At 49.7% G+C, this 23,013-nt stretch overlaps 1 protein-coding gene across 1 annotated transcript; it reads right to left on the reverse strand.

Annotated features, from left to right (window-relative positions):
- Nucleotides 1–3,663: 3,663 nt before the first annotated feature.
- Slc9a5 (solute carrier family 9 member A5) lies at nt 3,664–22,701 on the reverse strand. Its single transcript, XM_059264156.1, has 16 exons — nt 22,436–22,701; nt 18,391–18,693; nt 16,217–16,380; nt 15,957–16,035; nt 15,483–15,660; nt 14,787–15,007; nt 14,390–14,592; nt 14,081–14,170; nt 13,914–13,984; nt 13,086–13,215; nt 12,411–12,499; nt 12,142–12,268; nt 7,795–7,965; nt 7,226–7,295; nt 6,457–6,591; nt 3,664–5,059 (listed from the first exon to the last, which is right to left on the reverse strand). The coding sequence occupies exons 1-16, from the start codon at nt 22,629–22,631 to the stop codon at nt 4,587–4,589; spliced, it is 2,700 nt and encodes an 899-aa protein (XP_059120139.1). The 5' UTR covers nt 22,632–22,701; the 3' UTR covers nt 3,664–4,586.
- Nucleotides 22,702–23,013: the final 312 nt, after the last annotated feature.

Below are 23,013 nucleotides of genomic sequence, written 5' to 3' on the forward strand. Positions count from 1 at the left end.
GTGGGTCACATGGAAACCAGAGTTAGAGAAAGTCACTGATAGAGACAGAGACAGACAGAAGGGGCAGAGAGCTGTACGACATACAACTCTGGGATGGTAAAGGCACAAACAGAAACAGGGACAGACACTGGCCTAGCGCGGGACATTGGGGGACTAGGCCTAGAGCCAACCTGGGGTGGCTGACCACAGCAGGCTTTGAGGGCTGAGCTTGCAAGTCTGAACAGTGACTCATGGAGGCCATCTCTGGCTCTGCTGGCTGCTGCATCTACTCAGAAGCCTTTTCCACTGAGGTTGTAAAACGTGGACAACCTGCTCCTTTGCTAGCCCTCTCCTGCCCCTTTTCTTGACACATGATCAATGAGAGAAAGAAAGGAAGGAAGGAAGAAAGGAAAAGAAAAAAGAAAAGAAAAGAAGGAAAACCTCTGGGCTCTTTGTTAGGCTTGGGGATACAGGACCAAGAGCCGTAATACCTTAAATTCTGTGTACCCTTCTTCAGTGCTACTGTAAACAGCAAAGAACCAATACCGCAAATGCTCCAGACTGCTCTCATCTTTGACCTAAATAAACCCAGGCTCCTTGGTATGGCATTCAAGGCCACCAGAGGCATTGTAGCCTTTTTACCTAGGTCCCAGACCACTCTTGGAAACACAGCTGACTAAAAAGTCTTTTGTTTCATGCCCTCTTCTCTGACTTAGAAGGCCCTCATTATCATCAAAATCCTTCCTTTTAGCCTGGTGCTGCAGTATATGCCTCTTATGCTAGCACTTGACATGAAAAGGCTGGAAAATCACAAGTTCAAGGCTAGCCTGGTCTACGTAAGAGTAAAAAAGTTCCAGTCAAGACAGCTTTATAACAAGGTTCTGTCTTTTTTTTTTTTTAAGATGAAGGGAAGCTGGGGAGATAGCTCTTTGAGTAATGTGTTTGCCTTACAAGTATAAGGCCCTGAGTTTGATCCTTAGAACATTTTTTAAAATTATTATTATTATTATTATTATTATTATTATTATTATTATTTGGTTTTTCGAGACAGGGTTTCTCTGTGTAGCTTTGGAGCCTGTCTTGGAACTCACTCTGTAGCCCAGGCTGGCCTCGAACTCACAGAGATCTGCCTGCCTCTGCCTCCCGAGTGCTGGGATTAAAGGCATGCACCACCACTGCCTGGCTTAGAACACTTTTTAAAGCTAAGCATGGTGACACACATTTGTAATTTTGCTGGGGAAGCAGAGACAGGCAGGTCCTGGGGGTCACTGGCTAGCCAGCCGCCCAGCCTTCTTAGCAAACTCCAAGCCAGTGAGAGACCTATCTCAAATATTCAAAGTGGATGCCTTCTAAAGGACATCTGAACCACACACACACACACACACACACACACACACACACACTTACTTTCCCCTTTAAGACTTGGATTAATCAGCCCTCTCCATTCATCCCAGGTAGTATAACCACCCTGACAACCACCAGTCAAGTGGCCAAATGTGGACAAACTCTTGACTCGATTGCTCCTACAGAGCAAATGCCTTACAGTTTTTCCCACTTTCCAAGCTATGCTTACTAACATTTTTGGCCTCCAGATACGTGCTAAGTCAAAGCTTTTGGAGTAGGTGGGTGTGGTGGCACATGCCTTTAATCCCAGCACTGGGATCAAGGGCGGGGTGGTGGGGGCAACAGTACAGACAGGTAGAACTCTATGAGTTTGAGGCCAGCATGGTCTACATATCAAGTTCCAGGTTAGCTACAGCTACATAGTAAGTCCCTGACTCCAAAAGAGCAAACACCTTGGAGTAGGCTCAGGAATTTCTGTTTTGACCAACTCCCCGGTTATCCTGACTGAAAAGCGGTGGACCTGCCTATTGTTCCGTCCTCTTCACCTACTCTGAGCTGCTGAAGTAGCCTCCCCAATGACCTTCCATCTCTAGCTTCCCTTTCTTGGAATCCACTACTTAAGCTTCCATTATCTACTACCTTTCCTTCCTGTCCTCCTTCCCAGAACTCAAAGACCCAGAGCATTTTCCCTGCATCTTTGCCTTGCAGAATAAGTAAGATAATGCAAACACACTTTGTTCCCTTAGAGCCAGGGCCAGGGCCGTTCCTTCGCATTTTAATCCTAGACGTTATCCGATGAAGTGTTAAGTATGACTGTTAACCCTTTCTGTTATTGTTGTTTGGTTTTTGTGACAGGGTTTCACTGTGTACCTCTGGCTAGCCTGGAACTTGCTATGTAGACCAGGCTGGCCTCAGCTCTACAGGGATCCACCTTCTTCCACCTCCCCAGTGTTGGGATTAAAGGCATTTTGCCACTACACCCTGCTTCAGCTGTCCTGTTTTAGAGAAGAGAAAATTAAGACTCCAAAAGCTTAGGTAACAGGCCCAGATGTCACAGATAGTAACCGCTGGAACTGACTCTGCATTGCTAACTACTTAAATTAACTATCAAGTCTTATCAGCCAGCTGTTGGCAATTTGAAGATAAAGCTAAGTCACTCTTCCTCTTTACCTTTTCCCCATGCATAGCACAGACAAAACGTTGACCAAGCCTGTGAGTCTTTGATGTGTTCCAAGGTCCTCAGACCCAGAGATATGAAAAGTGGGTTGGTGAATGCCTATGGCTGTGTGGTGGATAAGATGAGGAGAGATTTCAGTATGGGCTACACGGGGGAATGATGAAAACGTTCCATTCTTATATCATGGTTTGCACAACTATGTGAACATTACCGAAACCTGGGGCTGGAGAAGACTCAGTGGTTAGAGCACTTGCTGCTCTCTCAGAGGACCAGAGTTTGGTCCCCAGCACCACACCAGGAGGTTCACAAACACATGCAACTCCAGCTCCCGCGATCCAGTGCCTCTGACTTCTGAGGGCAACTGCGCTCATGTACATATCTACATGCGGACACATATATCTACACAATTATAACAAAAATAAATCTTGTTTTGAGACAGTCTCTCTATATAGCCCTGGGTGTCTCTGAATTTGCCACATAGACCAGGATAGCCTTGAATCCATAGAGATTGGTCGGTCTTAGTCTCTTGAAAGCTGGGATTAAAGATATGCACCACCATATCCAGCAAAAATACCAAGTTAAAAAACAAAACAAACAAAATTTAACAGTACATTTTAAACATCGAATTTTATGGTGTTTATTCTCAAAGATGCTTTAAAAAATTCTTCAGACACAGTAGGAATTTGACTCGGGGAATACTGTTATCTAAGGATTTCAGGACCCATACTGCTTTGACTTGTCTCATAAATTCTCAGGGTAGCCAACTCCCTAGGAAGCTTGGCTTCCTACCTGTCATACTCGGAGAGACACTTGCTCATTTGGCTCACACGTGTCCTTACATTTTCCTAGAAATATCTCTGTGGCACTACATAGAGAGTGGATAGCTTAGACCCTGACCCAGGGAGTTCACCCTGTTGGCCTTTCCCATTTTGTGGATTCCCAGTTCTGAGACACCTTCCCCAGCCCATACAGTGGTCCCCTAGATTAGCACTCCATGCCTCCTGCTAGCAGGGTAGATAATGTTGGGAAAGTACTTATGAGGACCAGAGGGACTAAAAGTTATAAGATCTTCCTTACTATTCTCTACTCCTGAAAATCTTGCAACAGGCAGATTCTTCTTGTCCCCACCCCTGAAAGCCTGAGACAAATGGACAGAGGACATTCATCCAAGAGATGTTTAATGTATCTTGGGTTTAAGGTACAAAACACAAGGCAGGAGCTAACCCCAGGAAAGCCACTTGGTACTAGTTAGCTGTCCCCAAACACTGTAGCCAGGAACCCCAGCCCCTACGGTAATGGTGCAGTGACCCCGGGGTACCTGGTTCCTTCTTCCTTTGGGAAAATTTTGAGGTGGTGACATAGGAGCCCAGAGGCCTCTTTGTCTCCTACGCAGAAATCTCAGCTACAAGTCTCAGAAAGTTCCAGACTCAGGCCTAGAGCAGCTGACTGGCTAAGAAGCAGCTCTGACCTAAAGCCTGGCCCGGGGCCTAGTCCTAGAAAAAGAGGCACCATTACCTCAACATCTGGCAGCAGAGGAAAGGGCTAAAGCAATGGGAGGCAGACTCCCGCTACTCCTGCAGGTGACCCAACAAGTCAGCGGAGCCAAAGGCTGAGGCCTGCACTACATCCTACCCCAGTCACTCTGAGGACCAGCCCCTCATAGAGCCTCACTGCTGGAGCATTGATGCTGACTGGTACTGGAGAGGAAGTGGAGGACAGGGAAGACCAGTGTCCACAGAAGAACGATGCCCTTGCTTTGGGGGCAGGAACAGCTGCCAACAGTATGTCCAGGAAGACGCCCTAGGGAAGGGACATCAGCTTGTGGGTCTATCCCCTAGAACTCTGGACTGGATCCTGAGCCATTTTTGAAATGAAGAGTGGAGGGTTAAGAGCAGGGAGAGTGGTAAGAAGGGTCCCTGTGAGGACCAGCCCAGGAAACCCTTCTGACCAGTCCCAAAGAGGCCTGGTTGCCACTTGAGTCCAGGCCCCTCTGGCCCCACACTAGGCCGAGTAGGCTCCTCTTCCCATTGCTTGAGGAACAATTCCCACAGGGGCTCCACATCCTGCTCCTCCCGGACGCCCTGGGCTACAGCCGGCCTCCTCTGTTGAACTGGATGCACCAGTGGGAGTTGGCAGCGCCTGGACTAAGATGAGTGTGGTCCTTGTGGCCCATGAGAGGCTGCAGCTCCTGCTGCTGGGGGAGGTCAGCACTGCTCTCACTGCGAGAACGGCCAGCTTTGGCCAGGCTTGGGGGAAAGGCAAAGCTAGAGCGAGGGTCAGAAGACAGGTCAAGAGGAACCGGGGTCTCTTCCACACCCAGTGGGTGGGGAGGCAAGCGGGTTAAAGTGGGAGGCTGGGTACAGGGAGGGGATGCCAGGCTCTCCAGGGATGAGATGCTCTGGTTCCAGCCTGTCTGCATGTCCACGGGCACAATCTTGGTTGTTTCTGAAGACACATATACAGCCAGGTCTCCCTGCCCACTCTTCCAGGGTAACTCCTTCTCTGCACAGGTTGGGGAGGGAGGGATGATGCGTGGGCTCGGGCACACCTCCAGGCTTCCTGGGAACACAGAGAGTACACATGAGTTCATTATCAGTGAAGTGGAATCCTCAAGTGCACTCAAGGTCACCATATTACGTTCATCTGTGCTGTACACAATAAATACCTTCCTGGAAGAAAGCACCAGACTGCTTTGCTTTCTCTTGTGGTCCAGCAGCAGCACAGGGCTGCACACAGAACAGTTGTTCACGAGGGACATACTGAGCAGATGGCAATTAACTACAGCTCAAGAAAACCAAACAGGAAGGACGTCTTGTCTCTGATCACCCTCATCAGCACCAGCAACTGTATCCTGCTAAAACCTCATCCTGATCAACCAGTGAGACTATGGCAGCAAGGGACCAGTGCCAGGCCAAAGCCTTTGGAGGCAGTGTCAGGAGGATCATGAGTTTGAGGCTAACTAGTGAATGGAAGGCAAGCCTAGATTGCATCGTGAGACCCTGTCTCAAAATAAATAAACAAATAAAATGAGAACCAAGGAAATCTGACTCCCATCTAAACTTTTTTTAAATGGTTTTTTAAGACATGGTTGCTCTGTGTAGCCCTGGCTGTCTTGAAACTCGTTCTGTAGACCAGGCTGACCTCAAACTCACAGAGATCCAGCCTCCCGAGTGCTGGGATTATAGGATAGGCATGGGCCATCACTGCCTGGCTCCAACTAGATATTTTATGAGATTTTATATATGGTTATGATACTGTGCTTGTGTTTTAACCATTGAAACCCTAGCATTAGGAGGGAGATCTCCACATGCAGAAACATGTATACTGCTTTTTTTTTTTTTTTTTTTTTTTTGGTTTTTCGAGACAGGGTTTCTCTGTATAGCTTTGCGCCTTTCCTGGAACTTGCTTTGTAGACCAGGCTGGCCTTGAACTCACAGAGATCCGCCTGCCTCTGCCTCCCAAGTGCTGGGATTAAAGGCGTGCGCCACCACTGCCCGGCATATACTGCTTTTTTATCCACAAGGATTCCAGTTTGATAGTCCAGGTTCCTCCCAAGGTCAGATGCCGACCTTCTCCTCACTCAGAACTCTATGTGCCAGCAGGGGTGCTAAGCCTGGGTCATAAGAGGGCTGGCTTTTAGATCTGCTTATCACTTTGTGTTCCTCAGGCGGTGGTCTTTGAAGTCAGGTGGGTCAAGTTCAAATCCTGCTTTTACCATGTGGTTCTGGACCATTCACCAGTCTCTAAGGCTCTGTGAGCTTTGTTTCCCCATCTTGGGCATTGTGAGGGTTTGAGGCAGATCACTGTATAAGGTTTCTGGTAGAGTCAAAATGCTTAGTAAATGCTGGTGGCGAATAAACTAGCAATCAGGACGAGTGTTTCCTGAAGCAGAGGCCAGGAGAGCAGATGGAGGAAAAGCTGGCTGCCCAGGGGAGAGACTGCAGGGAAGTCATTACCTGCGACCTTGCCTTCTTGGAGGACCTCGCTGGTGGCTCGCGCCACGAAGATGATCCCTTCATCGTCTTCCTTCTCCGTCTCTGAACTGTTGCTTTCTTCCTCCTCCTCAGACTCCACGGCTACTATCACAGCAGCTGGACAAGGGCAAAGCGGAGTCAGGGCAGCCAACCCAGTGGCTGCCTCTTGGTACCCAACAACCCGAAGCTAGCTCCTGCCCCCTCCCCTAGGCAAAGCCCATGTTGGCAGAGGACCTGCATCTTCCTTCAGCCTTTTTGGGTGCTGGCCTAGAGTGTTGTTGGGCTTGAGGGGAAAGGAGACAAGACTGCACAGCTCAAGGAGCAATCTGAAGGTGCTGAGCTCTCAGAGGAAGCCATGAGCGCCATACCAACAGCTCTTTCTGTTATCGGCCCCAGATCAACTGATGACATCAGCCCCCACAAGGTTGGAAGGTCCATTAACATTCAGCTCACAGGGAACTGGGTTTTGATGATGCACACTACAGCTTCGGTTCCCCCTATCCTCCAAGGCCCAGGCCAGTCTACCCATCTCCATGACCTTTTCCAAGTCCTCACTAGTCCGCAGTCATGCTAAGCAATCTTGTCATACGTGGTACACTGACTGGAACTACTCCAACACTCAAGTGTGCCTATCTAGTCCGAGGGGAGAGGCCCAACTCACGGTGCTAAGTGATCCCAGGGACCCTCCAGGATCTGGATGACAGCCCTTCTCCTTCCCCACCTCCCTTCTGTCCCCAAGCTCCCTGCTTGCCTGTGTCCTGAAAGCCCAGGTCTCGAGGAGGTTTCCCATTGGTAGCTTCAGGGTTAGCCACACCATCCTTCTGAGGACCAGAAAGCAAACCTGAGACTCTGGCCTTGGTTCTACCACCCATCCATAAACCCTAGAGAGAGTCAACAGAACAAGCCTTCCTAACCTGTGGGGGGTGGTTATCACAACAGTTCTTCCATCCTACCATTCCCAGGTCAGCCAGGCAGGAGCTGTGGCGTCTAGAGGGACTCACTTCCTATCTGGGGCTCTGGATACACGGGCCTGGATTGGCTGAAGGGCTCCGAGCATTGCCTCACCAAGAACTCGGCCCTTTTCTTGTTTCACCTCTGGTAGCAAGTGATCCCACAGCTGAGAGGCTGCCCTCCCCCGAAGCCACGCCCCCCCAAAGGTCCCAGACAGGCCTAAAAAGAAACCCAAACCGCTACATTCATCGAACCCTGACGGTGATTAAACAAAACGTCTCCTTGGGCTGCGTTTCAGAATGTGAGGACTCAGAATTATTTGTTATCAGCCCACAGGCCCATAAGAGGTGTCCCAGAGAAAAGACGTGCCTTCTTGTGGCCGGTCTTGCGGGGTCGAGGTTTATTCTTGGTGAAACAGATGTTATGCTTGGTGGACTTGAAGGACTCGAGCCTTCGCTTCATGTTCTGCTGGAAGACTTCCTTGTCTTGTCGTTCCTGTGCATCCTCGGAGATGAAGTGGCGGCCGCAGCTAGCTTTGTACTGGCAATGACAGCCCGACCGCGCCCATGAGGCTGGGTGCCTTGGCCTCCCACGGGGACCCCAGGCCACAACCCCAACATGTTCATCACATGTCCTGCCGGCCCAGCTTTTCCACAATTAGCCATGGATTAAAAAATAAAACTAAAGGCTGGTCGGTCGGTGGTGGCTCAGGCCTTTAATCCCAGCACTCGGGAAGGCAGAGGCAGGAGAATCTCTGTGAGTTCGAGGCCAGCCTGGGCTACAGAGTGAGTTCTAGGACAGGCATCAAAACTACACAGAGAAACCCTGTCTCAAAAAAACCAAAAAAATAAAAATAAAATAAAAATAAAAATAAAACATACAAAAGGATTAGAGCCAGGGGCTCTGAACCACAGTCAGTTGACTAAGGAAAAACTTCCCTTTTCCCCACAAGTTACTCCTCCAAACTTTCTTCATCCTCTGCTGCCCTTTCCTCTGCTCTATCTAATCGGAAGTGATAAGAGGCAGGGGTTCTGTACTTTGTTCCCTGGGGCTACAATATGGCCACAGAGCCATATCCTTTGCATGTCCATTTATCTCTACGTGGCTCACACATCCAGCCCACATAGCCCCAGGCAGCTACACAGGATCTTCTTGCTGGCTGTCTTCCTTCTAGACATTTCTACAACGACCACAACATCAGGCCTATGCTTTGGACTTTCCTAACTACCTGCCCTAGGTCCTCTTGGCCCCAGCAACTGCGTACTTAACTTGGAGCCAACCCTTTATCTGCTCCTTTTAACTCTTTCTCATAAAGACCAAACCCTCCACACACTCATCCAGCCTGCCTATTTCTGCTCTTAAGAGCTTAGCAACCTTTTCCTATACAGGGGAAGGTAATCACCAAGGTACTGCCTAGAGCTTCCTGGTCTCTTTATCTTGCTTCACATTCTATCTGGTTCCTTTCTTTTCTTTCTTTCTTTCTTTTTTTTTTTTCTTTGAGTTTTTCAAGACAGGGTTTCACTGTGTAGCTCTGGCTACAGTGTTCTAGAACTCTCTCTGTAGATCAGGCTGGCCTTGAACTCACAAGAGATCTGCCTGCCTCCGTGTCATGAGTGCTGGGATTAAAGGTATGCACCACCCCAACCTGGCTTGGTTCCTTTCTTATTCCTCGTATTTTCTGTTTCTCTGAACCACTTCTGCGAGCTCCTTGAAGTCTCCCATCTGCCTTTCTTCTCTACCTAAGTACCTGGAAATGCCGCCCCACCTCTAACGTGGCGGTCTCGGCTTTGCTCAGCTCACTCCTTCCTGCCTCCCTCAGTTCTCAGCCCCCTCCTATTTCCCCTGCATCTTTACTTTGCTTACCAGCAGTGACCTGACCTCCGCTTTCAGACAAGCTCCTGCCCTTGTTTTTGTTTGTTTTTAAAGTCCTCTCGTTGCCATTACTAGCTCCCTTTTGAGGCCAAGCGCTTATAAATTGATTGGGACACTTTCCTTCCTGTCTAGTATTTCCTTAAATACCAAAAATGCTATTCAAGTCTGCAATGCTGCCTTCTCCCTGGTCACCAGTCCTGACCTCTGTACGGCAGCCAGCCCTTCTTCTCCCCGGGCAGAGACACTACCTGCTGTATCTTCTCCAAGGGTTCCGTTCTCTCCTTTACTGGCTCCCTCTTCCTTTCTCCACATATATTCCTCTGTATTATTCTTGGCTCTGCTCTCTTTTTCCTAAACACTCTCCCCAGAGAACTTACACTCTCTCCACTTCAACTAACCAAGTGACATGATCTGCAGTTTCAAAACAGCAGGCATCAGACCAGCTGCATTTGAATCATCAGGGGGGCTTACTAAAAACAAAGATTCTTAGCCCCGCTCCACATTACAGGATCTGAATCTCTAGGAGGTGAAGCCAAGAATATTCTATCAAGCTTCTCAGGGAATTCCGGGATAGTCAAATGAGGAGAGCTCTGCTGTGCATGCTTCCAAATCTTTCTCTCCAGCCCCTTTATCTCTTAAGCTATAATCTTAATTAACTATATACTGTCTCTAATACTAATCCCAGAGAGAACATAAGGACTGTGTCATGGTGCAACTAAGTGGATTCAGAACTAGATGACTAACCATACCCCAAAATGCTCCATCCATGTCAGTCTGGAGGAAAGTCTTTAGTATCATGCCACAGGGCTCTATCCCCAACTCTATCCTGTTCAATATTTATGATGATTTAGTTGAATATAAAATTAACAGGCTTAGCAAGTTTTCAGATGATATGAATCTGAGAAAGAGACATTTGGTGGTAGACATGGGATCCAAACAATGGAATGATGGCCAAATTAAATAAGAGAACTTTAGCAAGTAAGTACAAACTTACTCTAGTTCTTTTTAAATTGACTACACAAGAACTGAATCAAACCCACCAGTCAAATGTGTGCACGTGTGCACACGCACGTGCAAACACACAACCATGTGCTCTCTCTGAGTAATACAATAAGAAGTATATAGCACACCTGAAAGCCCCAGAATCTGCTTGAGCTCCAGATTTAATAACCAGAAAATATAAGAAATGGAGTAATGTGCTAAATAACACTGGGATACAATCAGAAAAATCTAGAAAAAATTGTAAATTCTCTAATATAAAGAATCTAGTTTCTTCAATAAATAGCAAGAGGGGAAGGAAGAAGAAACTGTTAGTTTTTCTTAATGGAGGTCATATTTTCCAGATATAAATTGTGAACTTATTTTGGATCTTGAGTTATGTAACCAGCTAGGAAAAACAGGTATTTATTGAACACTGACTGGGTATTTGATATAAGGAATTATTATAATAGCAGTACTATGATTTGATTTGATTTGACTTTTGAAGTGCTGGGGAATCAAACCCAGAGCCTCACAGATGCTAAGTAAATGTTCTACCACTGTCCTTATTTTTTAAAGCTCTTGATAGCTGGAGTGGCGGTTCACACTTGTAATCAGAGTACTTGGGAGGCTGAGGCAAGAGAATTCCCAGTTTGAACCCAGTCCTAAGGCAACTAGCAAGACTACGTGTCAAAGAAGCCAAAATTTAAAAATAAGATAAAATAAACAAAGAGCTCTTGCCATATAGTGAGATGTTTATTAGATGATGTGACAGGATGTCTGGAGTCTGCTGTAAGATAAAGTGTGGGCAGGGTGTGGTGGGTTATAGACCGTAAAAACTTCATCATGCACAGATACTTATTAGAGTCGGGTAACTGATAAATCAGAGTTATTTCGTTCTCTCCACTAAAATTTTGCAAAAGAAAAACATTAAAAGGAAAAGAAAAGCTGGATGAGGTGGGTCTGACAGCTATTATCTGAGGAAGACATGAGGGTTTGCCAGAGTGTGGAGACAGTATGAAGTCCTTAATTGGTGAGCCAAACCAGGGATCCTGGGCAGCACTAATAGCAAGTCTAGAACTAGCAAAGTTAGCGAGCCCCTATAACTTCCTCTAGACAGCCACCTAGTAGCTCCTCCATGGGGTGAGGGAGGAGAGGCTTCTCATGGCCAAAGACACATCAGAGTCAGAGGAGGGTACTGGAAAAGAGGGCCTGTGTGAGTAAAGCTGCCTGGAAACCTTTGCAGCTTATTCTGCAGAACTGGAAATTAAAGAGAGGTGCGTGTAAATTAAGCCCATTCTAACTTGTTCTAAAAGCCTTGCTGCAGTATTGCGTGAGTAACGGTCAGATTTGCACTTCCAAAGGCCCAAGATAATGGCCTGCTGCCCCCTTGTGGGGTTACAGAAGATCCTCTCCTGGGCGGGATGGGCCTTTCCAGACACAAAGCTCCAAAGCTACCCAGTGTGCACAGGCTAATCCACCTCTGCCCTGTTAAACTGGTTCCAAAGGTCTTCTCAGGTCCCTGCTTCCATCTCTGACCTGCTTCTCAAAGCTCCTTCTCCTCTATCTCTTCCTCTCCCCTCAGGGATAATGGCCATGTCCTGTGTGCTCCTCTCCTTAACATCCAGCTTCTAATCCAAAGTGCTTCCTGCTAGAGTCCCAGCTGGGTCAGTGCCTCCAAATCCACAACAACAGCTAATATGATGTACACCCTGCAGCACTTCCTCCAAATCAACAAGAGCAAAGGACGAAACCCGCAGCCTTCAACTGGGCATTCACAACCGGACACAAGCTGGTACCAAGTGCCTCTTAAGTCTCTGGCCAAGGCCCCTGCAGCCCACTCCCCACCACCCTCAGAGCTCTCACCCTGCGCCGTGGCTTGTACAGGCCTCCACAGAGCAGGTGATGCATCACAGCATCCTCCCGGTCCCGGCCACTGCGTACTGTGTCGATCACTTGCAGATCCAGACATGCCCCACTACCGCTCTCCCTCCTGCAGGAGGCAGGGACATGTGTGCTGAGGGGTGGGCAGCAGGGGTGAGCGGAGGGACAGAGGCAAAGGTGCTGGCAAACCGTCCCCAGGAGGGATGTGGGGAGGAGAGCTTGAGGAAGGGGAAGGGCCCTCATGGACTCACAACAGGTTGGTGACAGAGGTCTCTGCCACAGAATTTCTGCTGGGCATAGAGGGCAGAGTGAGTCCTGCCGAGGACAAGACGTGGCCTCCCTGTAGGAGTCAAGGTGGAGGTCAGGCAAGGATCAGATGGAGGGTGGCCAGACAGAGGGTAATAAAGAGAATAACATGCGTTAACAATTATTTTGATCACTATTTTGCTTTGAGCCATGCTTGGGATTACTCGGGTTCTCAAACACTATGCAAGTGCTGAACCACTGAGCGACACCCCCGGGCATTATTCTGTTCTTTGTTTTACCAGATACGGAACCACTTCACACACCGACCGAATTCTTAAAATCTGACCTAGGTAGTCCTATTCTTACTGCTACTTTCTTCTCACTGAGGGACCTGAAGCTCAGGCAGTGTAGGTCACTTATCTAAGCATCGGCCTACACATGAACTGTGTCTGTTGACTCCGGAGTCCAGCTGTTTCCCACCTTTCTGCCCTGCCTCTCACACTGTCCACAGCAGGCTGGCTCCAGCAGCTGTGACTCCACAACCCTGTGGAGCCAGCTGGGAATTCCAACTCCCTGGCCCCGGCTAACAAGCCTGCCTGCCTGCCTGTCATCCCTTACAGCCCGGCTCTGCTGACCATCTGTCTGTCCACGGCTGGCCTACCTGGTAACTGCTGGCCCACCTGGTCCACAAAACTGATGGCATCTCGGATGTTGAGTCTGTAGTACACATCCCAGATCTGGTCTCTGATACGATAGGCTGACCGCCGCATCAACAGCTGACTCAGGTACTTCTTGTCGAATTGTTCCCACCTACAGAGGATGCCACGCCCAGCCCTGAGCACCGTTCTCAAGGGGTGGCTGGCTGGCCCTTCCTCAGATAGGGCAGGGACGCTGCCAGCGCTGGCCTGGCTTTCTTGGTAGGAGTCTCAGCCAAAGGGAATCCCAAGGCTAGTCCCTGCTCTTAGAGCCTTTACAGTTTCAGGAGAGAGTGTGATATTAGTTAAAGTTATTTCAAATAACTGTAAAAAATTATAACCATGACAAAAACTACCAAGGATAATTATAATGGGGATTTGTCCTTGTCAGGGAGGCCAGAGGTCTCTCAGGAATCAATGCCTGTGGTTAGAGCTGCAGGGTGATTCAAATCTAAGTAAGAGGGAAGGAGGCAGTGTTCTAGGAGACAGAACACATACCCTGGTCTCAGTGGCCAGGCCTGGACCACAGGGTGGGCTCTTAGGCTCCAAATAGGGCCTGCGTAACTATCAGGCGGACCATCAAAAACAGAACAGCGTATAATGGGGCTGGAGTCTGGCAAGGGCCGGACCATACAGAGACCCTGGGGAGCTCTGCCTTATCCTGAGAACACTGGGGTGCCACTGAAGGGCTCCAGGCGAGGTCACCTAGCCTGAACCTGGCTGTGTCCCTTCTCAGAAGGGTGGCATATCCCCCATGCCGCCCTGGCTGGTAGAGCTACTGCTGCTGAAGGAGCCTCGGGGCAGCTCCCTCACCTGTCCCTCCAGTAGTGGTAGCCATGGTGCCCCACAACGTCCTCCACTGCAGCCAGAATGTGGTCAAAGGTCTAGAATGGGGGTGGGTAGGGGGACTGGATCAGGACTCTGCCAACATAGGAGAAGGGAGAAAGGGACAGGTAGAGGGACGGGGTTCTGGTACCCACGTGCTCATGTAGCTCCTGGTTCAAAGTAGGTTTGTGATGGTCACTCCTCTTCACCCTCAGCCACTTGACCAGTGGCTTGATGGTCAAACCCTAAGAACAGGCAGGAGGTAAGCCCTGCCCACTGCGGTTCCCAGCAGCCTTTCTCCAAACGATTAGGCCTCAGCTCTGCCTCTACCCGTTCCACTCAAGGTTCGAGAAGCCAGGTCCCTGCCTCCCCCAGTGGAAAGGGAAGCCCCTGTCCCAGAGTGTTTCAAGACTCTCCCAGGGCCTGCTGAACCCCCCTCCACCTAGCCTCCTGGGCACTCCCACCTGCACGATGACTGTGAAGAAAACCACCACAATAGTGGTAGCCACAAAGTAGTCCTTGGCAGGGACTTTGGTCCTGTCCAGTAGGATGACGAGAGCAAAGGCCACAGCCCCCCGAAGGCCCCCATAGGACATCACCACCTGGTCAATCTTGTCCAGAGGAACCAGCCGGAACTGATTCAGCACCCACGTCTGCAGGACTACCCCTACAGCAGGAGGGAGGCCACTGGGAATGGATGGCACCAAGCATCTGGGCTAAGGTCTGGCAGGGGTTGGGACAGGTGAGCATTGAGGGGAATTAACAAGGATGTGGACTTGGATTGAGGGGTGAGTAGTGGGGTGAGAGGGCAAAGCAAAGAGACAGGGGAAAGGGCAGGGGATCAGAGGGTGTCAGCAATACCGAGGGCTCGGAAGACCAGGATGAAGAAGAGGGTGCCCAGCACCAGCCCAGAGTCCCAGGCCCATTTGGAAGAGTCCACGGCTGAGATGCCAAGCAGCATGAAGATGACTGTTTCGGCACAGCTAGCAAGGGTTTTCATGGTATACTTGACAGCTGTGCGTGACTTGTGGGAGATGTTGGCTTCCACGTATTTCTTACATCCCAGGCCACACATGGTCACCCTGGGAGAGAAACAAAACTGTGAGTGAGGACGGGTCCCCAAGGCTCAGGCTCACTGGGGCTTGAGCATGCTGTAGGCGGGGATGCTGCACATCACAGGGTGTCAGATTCTCCAAGCTCAGGGACGCACGAAGACTGCTAATTAGTGGTAGTTCTGGGATGAATACAGATCTCCAGGCTCCCCACTTAGTGCCTCTTTCTCCGAGCAGCAAACCCTCCGAGGCATCCTTTAGGGTGCTATACCCATAGCAACCAGTGGTTTCAGGCCTTGAAGGGCACTGGCAGCTTAGCCTACACTTCAGGTAGGGGGAGTCTGAGCCTTCAGGTGCCCAGAAAGTTGTGCAAGGTTGACTCTCCACTACCACCAGGGTTCAGTGACGCCTACAGACTCCTTAAGATCTTGCTTCTGGCCATGTGAAGTGTTACTATTTCCAGAGCCCTTTCCCAGCTGCCTGCCTGGACACCCCCAGGACTCACGCAAGAATGGCAGACAGCGAGGCCATTTCAGCAGTGAGGTAGGCTGCGTAGGCGAGGAGGAAGACCAGCAACGGCTCGATGATGCGGACCCGCTTGGTGAAGCGTGTGGTCAGGGCCAGGAGGAAGGCAAAGACTAAGCCCACGGCTGCCCCGCCCAGACTGACCACAAACAGGGAGGCTGGGGGAGGAGTGGGTTGTCAGCACGACCCCTGGCCCAGACCCTCCCCAAGCTGGGCTGACAGGACCGATGCCTAGTAAGTAGAGGAAGACACCCCCCCACACACACTCCCCGGGGCTCAGGATCCCAGACTAGGATCCCAGGGCAAGCTCCTCCCAGACCCCATTTCTCCATAGCGGAGAGTAAGAAATGAGGCCATCAGAATAGCCTCCTCTGTCCCAGTGCTGGGTAGGTGGGTCTCAACAACCCAGGGAAGGCAGACATTGAATGCTGGCCAAGTTTGGGGAAATACTGACCGACTCCCTTTAGGTAGTCAGTGGCCTGCACATTGGCAGGGCCCATCTCCACAAAGGAGTTGCAGACTTTGTAGAGCACCTGGACGACAAGAGCAGAGTCAGGCTGTAGGATGCGGCCACAGAGGGGAAGTGGGTTGGAACAGAGGAAAGCTCAGACCCTACTTCCTCCCCAGGGGAAAGGTCAGAGGCTGCTCAGATACCCAGTTGGCAGAGCATGACATCCTAGTGTCAGGGGCTGGCGGGCCACTATACATCCTCACCACAGTGACTGCATCATTGAGGAGGGACTCTCCAAAGACGATGATAAAGAGCGTCTCGTTGACGTGCACCTCCTCAAAGACAGCCAGCACAGCCACGGGGTCCACCGCTGAGATGAGGCTTCCAAACAGCAAGAAGTCCAGCAGGCCAGCCTGGACCCGAGGGGCTGGGAGGGAGAGACAGAAGACAGGCCGGGCTGAAGATGACGCTGCCTCCAACAGCGCTCCTGGGACCAGCCCACAAGCTTTCCTCCCGGGAAGAAATAAAACCCACAGGGACTTTGGAAAGGCAGAGACTGCTGGCTTGTATTCTGGAGGCCTGGGCTACCTGTGCCGAAGACCTGCCTTTGCAATCACCAGCTGTTGTGACACGGTTTCTCTTGGCCATGCTGGCTCATCTGCCTAACTCACAAAACGGTGGCAAACCCATTTAGGTGGTGCTGGTAATAAAAACCACAGCAACAGGAAAAGTAGTTGCCAGCAGGTAGAACTGACTGCCGACTGGCTTTATCCCCCAGGATAACAGGAGACGGTTTCTCCCACACCTGTGCTTCTCAGCCAAAGGGATGTAGCATACACACAATTCTCAGCAGGAAAGGAAGGTATGAACACAGTATGAAAAGTACCACGGGTGGGGTTTGAATGTGTCAAATAATCCGGTGAGCCTCAGTTTCCCAATACACAAAATGGAAATAATAATATCAACCTCAAAAAGTTCTTTATTTAGCTAGTACTTAATAAATGGTAAAGAGCCAGTACCACCTATTAGAATTACTACTACGATTAGAATCTGAGGTCCTCCTTTTCCTTCCTGCCCCAAATAGTTCACTTATTTATTTATTTATTTATTTATTTTATTATCTTTCCACCCAAGACAGGGTTTCTCTGTGTAACAGCCCTGGATGTCCTGAAACTCTCTCTGTAGACCAGGCTGGTCTCAAACTCACACACAGAGATCCACCTGCCTCTGCCTCCCAAGTGCTGGGATTAAAGGCGTGTGCCACTACCACCCGGCTTAGTTTCGCTTTTTATGAAGTCCCCAGCTGGGAAGTGCAAGCTTCCTTTTTACCTTAGAGGAAGTCTGAATGTTCAATATCAGGACTGAATGGATTTCTTGAGTCAGGAAATTAAGAAGTTGGGAGAGGGCCTGCCTAAATGCAGAGCCTCAATCAAACAGAGGCTAATCACGGGCCCTGGTATGAATGAACATAAGGGGCTCGACTTTCCCTTCCATTAGATGAATAAATCAAGGGCTGGAGAACTGGCTCAGTGGTTAAGAGCACTGACTGCTCTTCCAGGGGACCCTGGTTCAATTCCTAACACCCACATGGAGTTCCCAACTGTCTGTAATTCCAGTTCCAAGGGCTCTGACACCCTCATACACACATACGTGTGTGTGTGTGTGTGTGTGTGTGTGTGTGTGTGTGTGTGTGTGCAGGCAAAAAACAATGAACATAAAATAAATCTTGAAAAAAAAAAAAATGAGCCGGGCGGTGGTGGCGCACGCCTTTAATCCCAGCACTTGGGAGGCAGAGCCAGGCAGATCTCTGTGAGTTCGAGGCCAGCCTGGGCTACCAAGCGAGTTCCAGGAAAGGCGCAAAGCTACACAGAGAAACCCTGTCTTGAAAAACCAAAAAAGAAAAAAAAAATGAGGTAAATTTTACCTCACCAGAGTCTTTAGGAAGAGACATTCACAAAGAATGCCTAGTGCAGCAGTTAGCATTTTATAGATGTAAAACACGTATTTATTAGAAATAAAGACTAGAAACCACCTGGCATAGCCTGGGCATATCCAGAACTGTAAATCCTTGCAGGACTGGTGAGCCACAGTACCTCAAGGAAGCAGGACTGGCAAGTGGCAGCGTGGTGACGTGCTGACGGAGGGCAGGAGATGAGAGTGCTCCGGTAGGCTCCGGCACTTCAGCAGCCCACACACAGCTGGGAATCAGGCCCCTGCTCAGCTGCCATGCTGCAGAGGCACAGAGCCAACTGGCAGAGACCAAAATTAGGACTGAAGACTATCTGGAGAACTGCTGTGCACGCCAGGTGGACGGACCTACAACCAAGCTCCCAGGGGACTCAACCACATCTGACCTTCAGAGCTGGAGAAGGGAGTTAGGGGATGGAGCTAGCAAGGCTTTTTTTTTTTAAACAGCCCAGGTCCTAGGGTTACTCACCTACAAGTCCAGCCTGCTGCAGGCCCCAAAGGGCAACACCTGTTGTGAAGGCATTCCAGAGTGTGCCCACCACAGCATACGTGAGGATGGCACCCAAGTTGTCAAAAAACAGACGGCTGGGCATGAAATAGCCTGAGTCGAGCACAATAGGAGGGAGCAGGAAGAGGAAGAAGGTCCCTGGCTCCAGCTGGTACTCAGCCTTCTTGGCCACAGCTAAGACAATGCCTCCCAGCACCAGGCCCAGCAAAATCAGCAGGCAGCTCTCAGGGACCAGAGATGTTACCTTCCGAGACAGGTGAAAGACTGTAACGCAAGAAGACACGGGTATGAAGCCATGGAATGTCCTCCCATACCCTGGCCTACAGTATTCCCCCCAACCCCCTGGAGCTGAGGACTAAACTTAGGGCCTTGCTCTTGCTAGGCAAGCGCTCTACCACTGAGCTAACTCCCCAACTCTCAGTATTCTTCTCTCCCACCCCACCCACCCCACCCCTGCCCCCAGACAGGGTTTCTCTGTGTGGTTTTGGTGTCTGTCTTGGATCTTACTCTGTAGACCAGGCTGGTCTTGAACTCACAGAGATCCGCCTGGTTCTGCCTCCCAGGTGCTGGGATTAAAGGCATGTGCCACCACCACCCGGCTTGGCCTATAGTATTCTGTCTTACCAGTTTACCCAAAGTTAGAATCCCTGGCTCTAGGATCAATGGAAGAAGAAAGAAATACAGAATCTCTAGAACCCCCAGCCTCCAATGCTACAAACGCTCTGTGGCTGCAAGGCTTTTGCTTGCCTACCCCACCCCCTTCTGAAATGCCCCCTCCTCTGTACTGCCATCCTCAGGGACTGAACCACATTTTTCTCTGACCTCCTTTATCCATAGCAATCATCTGAAGTTAAGCAAATGCTAACCAGTGTCTCTATAGCATACATAAGATTGCTGGGGGGGGGGGGGGAGGGATTAGCTGCAAAACTAGGTCCTCCATTTACTGATTCTTTGACTCTCAGTTTTTGCATCAGCAAAATGGGAATAAATAGGTTGGTTATGAAGATGAAGTAAAACAATCTACTTATAAGCATTTAGAGCCGGGCCTGGTAGAACAGACCAATGATCGATTTGGCAAGCTTGTCTCAAAATAAAGTCAGGACAGAGCTCGGTTATAGAACACTGGATGGCAAAGTATATTCTACCAGTTATGAGGTTCTAGATTCAATCTCCAGGAACTGGTTGTAGGGCAGACAACCGAATAAGTGGCCCACACCTGTCATCCCAGCCCTTGGAAAGCTGAGGTAAGAGGATTGCTGGGATTCAGGGTAAACCTGGTTTGGGATATTTTTTAAATTTTCATTTATTCTTATTTTATGTGAATGAGTATGTAAGTGCATCATGTATGTGCCTGGTGTCTGAGGAGGCCAGTGAAGGGTGTCAGATCCCCTAGAACGGCTATCACAGGAGTTGTGAGCTACCATGTGTGTACTGGGAACCAAACTGGGGTCCTCTGCAAGAGTATCCAATGCCTATTTTAACTGCTGAGCCATCTCTCCAGCCCCTCAACCTGGTTTATATAGTGAATTCAATTCAAGGCTAGCCTAGGCTACTTCTCACCCCCACCCAAGAAAAAAAGCACTTAGCACATTGATTTATAGTAAGCACTCGATAAATGTTTTCTATTAATATAACGTGATCTATGTTAATATAGTATATTATATACATACATAGATCATTTTAGAAGCACTGTAGGCCTCCCAGCCTAATGTACATATTTCATCATACTGGCTCAGTTTAAAAAGCTTTGTGTAGCTGGATATAGTGGCACATGCCTTTAATCCCAGCACTCAGGAAGCAGAGGTGGGTAGATCTACGTGAGTGTGAGTTCCAAGTTAGCTAGGGCTACATAGTACTCTGTCTCAATCAATCAACCAATCAATCAATAGCTTTGTGTGTAACAGTCAGGTCTCAAATGTCTTCTGACCTTATCATTTTCTAATGATGTGAACTCAGGAAAGTTTTTTAAAGATCTATTTTATTTATTATTTTTTATGTGTATGTGTGTACTGTGTGAGTGCAGGAGTCCACAGAGGTCACAAACAGGAGTCAGATCCTCTGGAAATTGAGTTATAGACAGTTCTAAGCTGCCATGTGGGCGCTGGGAACTGAACCTGGGTCCACTACAAGAGGTGCTCTTAACCACTGACCCATCTCTCTAGCCTGTCAGGCAAGTTATTTGATTTACTTAAACTTCAGTTTCTTTTCTTTAGTATAAGAAAAATATCCATCACAAAGATAAAACATATGAAATGTGCAAACGTGCCTAGTATACTGTCAGATCAGATACATAATAGGCTCTCAACAAATATTAATTTGACTCCGGAGAAAAGTAACATATCTGTCTCTAGGAAAAGAGGAGAGTGCAAGAAAAGGATTTCCAATATTATTGGTTCTCCTACCTTTGTCCCTAAACTATGGTTCTCCCTTGGGCTCTCAGACTATGCCCCATACAGTCTCTCAGGCACTGGCAGAGGAAGGGTTCTTATTAACCTGAGCCCTGTGCCAAAGCAATGCCCTTTAGAAACTGCATCCAAAGGGCTAAAAGTATATCAACCTGTGTTGAATGAAAGGGGGGAGGACATTTTAGCTATGAAACTGGAAAGTGTTCTGGAATACTCTGCTTCTCTTTCCCCTCCTCTCCGAGGATCTTTTTTAGCTGGAGAGGATGACCTCTCCTTCCTCTCTAGGAGGTGTTATCCAAACTAGAAAAGGCACGATTTATCTATGATGTTGGTGCTGTAAATCTTAAGACAGGAACTCTTCTACAATCCAGGGGTTTCTCAGCAAACCCAACCTGAAGCTTCTTCCTCCACCTTGCTGCCACTGCTGCTGGGACTCTAGGGAGAGTTCAGGCATAGATCTTCCTACCTTCAGCCCCATCCTTGGTTCCCTTCTCCGCCCCTCACCACATATCAGCCCAGCCCTGCAAGTCCAGGACCTATCAAAGTCAGTTTCTCTGGCAGAATCAGGTTCCCTGAAGATATTTAGAGTTCCATTTTCCAGTATTAATCCTGGGCTGCCAAGGTGGAGTGGAGAGTTCTATTCCAGCTTGATTATACTCTATACCCTAGCAATATCCCAGGAGGAGAAGGGGGCAAACTCTAGGCTGTGAGATTCCTACATGAAGGCTTCATTGGTGAGACTGGAGTACAAGCTGTGCCAGCATAGATGGAGAGTGAGTAGCAACGCTCAGCTATAATTAGTCACCCCCACAGCAGAGCTTGAACAACAGAGAGAAAGGAGGAGGGTCTCCATTGGGAGGACGGGCTACTGGCTGTCAGAAAGGGGGAAAGAGGCACGGAAAAGCATCTCTAATGGGGGATGTGTGCGTCTGAAGCACTTCCATGTGAGGACTACAAGAGGTCGCATATACGAAAGCGCCCAGGATAGTCTGAACACAATAAAGACCCAATAAACTTAAAGTTCATAAAATCGTGAAGAGAAGAATGTGAATTGGAGGGTGGGGTCGCACTTAGGCGCAAGAAGGTGGCAACATCTTTAAGTGGGGTGGAGAGATAAGCTACGGAAAAAGTGACAGGTTAGTACAGTTATCTCAGGAGATATTAAATCTTGGACTCTTGGCCAGGGAAGGATAATTTCTCGGAACCAGAATGCCTGGGTTCCCAGGAGAATATCATCTCTTCCATGTCCCTGTGAGTCCTCATTACCGACAGGTTTCTGAGAGGCTGGACGTCTGGAGGAGAGGCCTTACTGACGTTTACTGAGAAGGGGAAGGGGAAATTGAGGAAACAGTCTAAAGATGGAGCTGAAGAGAGCAGAGACAGGCAGCCCTTTAGAACGGCAAATCCTCTGAACTGCCAACCTAGAAGGGGAGGAGGCAGACCCACAAGAGGCGCAGGAACTGGGTGAGAACCGAGATTTGTGGAATTCGAGCGCAGTGGAAGACCCAGGACTGGATCTGGAGACCCAGGGGTTTGGAGGCGGGTCCGCTGCGGGCCGCTGGCCTGTGCGCGGGCGCGCAAACACAAACATACACACTCACCTATTTTGGCCAGGCTGGCCACCAGGATCCACAGGGCCACCAGGTAGGGCGCCTCCACCTCGTGCCACTGCCAGCGGAAGAGCGCCAAGCCTGGAGGAGGCTCACCCAACGGCACCGACTCCTGGGTGGGTTCGTCTGTGGCCCCCGCCCCCGCCAGGAGCAGCCAGAGCAGCAGAAGCAGTGCGGCGCGCAGCATCCTGCAGCCCTGCTTCGCCACCCTCCCGGCACTGCACGGCCGCCGGCCCCGCGTCGCTGCCGCCGCCGCCGCCGCCGCCGCCTACCCGGCGCCCCCGCGTCACAGGCACGTGGGGCTCACTCCCCCCAATCCGGGCTCCCATGCCCCCAGGCCAGGTTCGGACCCCGAGACCCTGCCCAGGACTCTTGTTGGGATCCCCTCCTCCATCTCTTGTAGGTTAGTCTCAAATCTCCGGAAATTGCCCAGCGTGGCCCTCCTTTCCCCAGCCTTGAAACCCACTCCTTCGAGTGTGCTCCCCTGCACCGCCTCTCACCCGGATTCAGAGAGGTGACCAGCCACCGCGTCCCAGGGGCAGCGGAAAGGACAAGGGGCTCGGGGAGCA

The sequence above is a fragment of the Peromyscus eremicus genome, chromosome 5, assembly GCF_949786415.1.
Source record: "Peromyscus eremicus chromosome 5, PerEre_H2_v1, whole genome shotgun sequence".
Classification (NCBI taxonomy): domain Eukaryota; kingdom Metazoa; phylum Chordata; class Mammalia; order Rodentia; family Cricetidae; genus Peromyscus; species Peromyscus eremicus.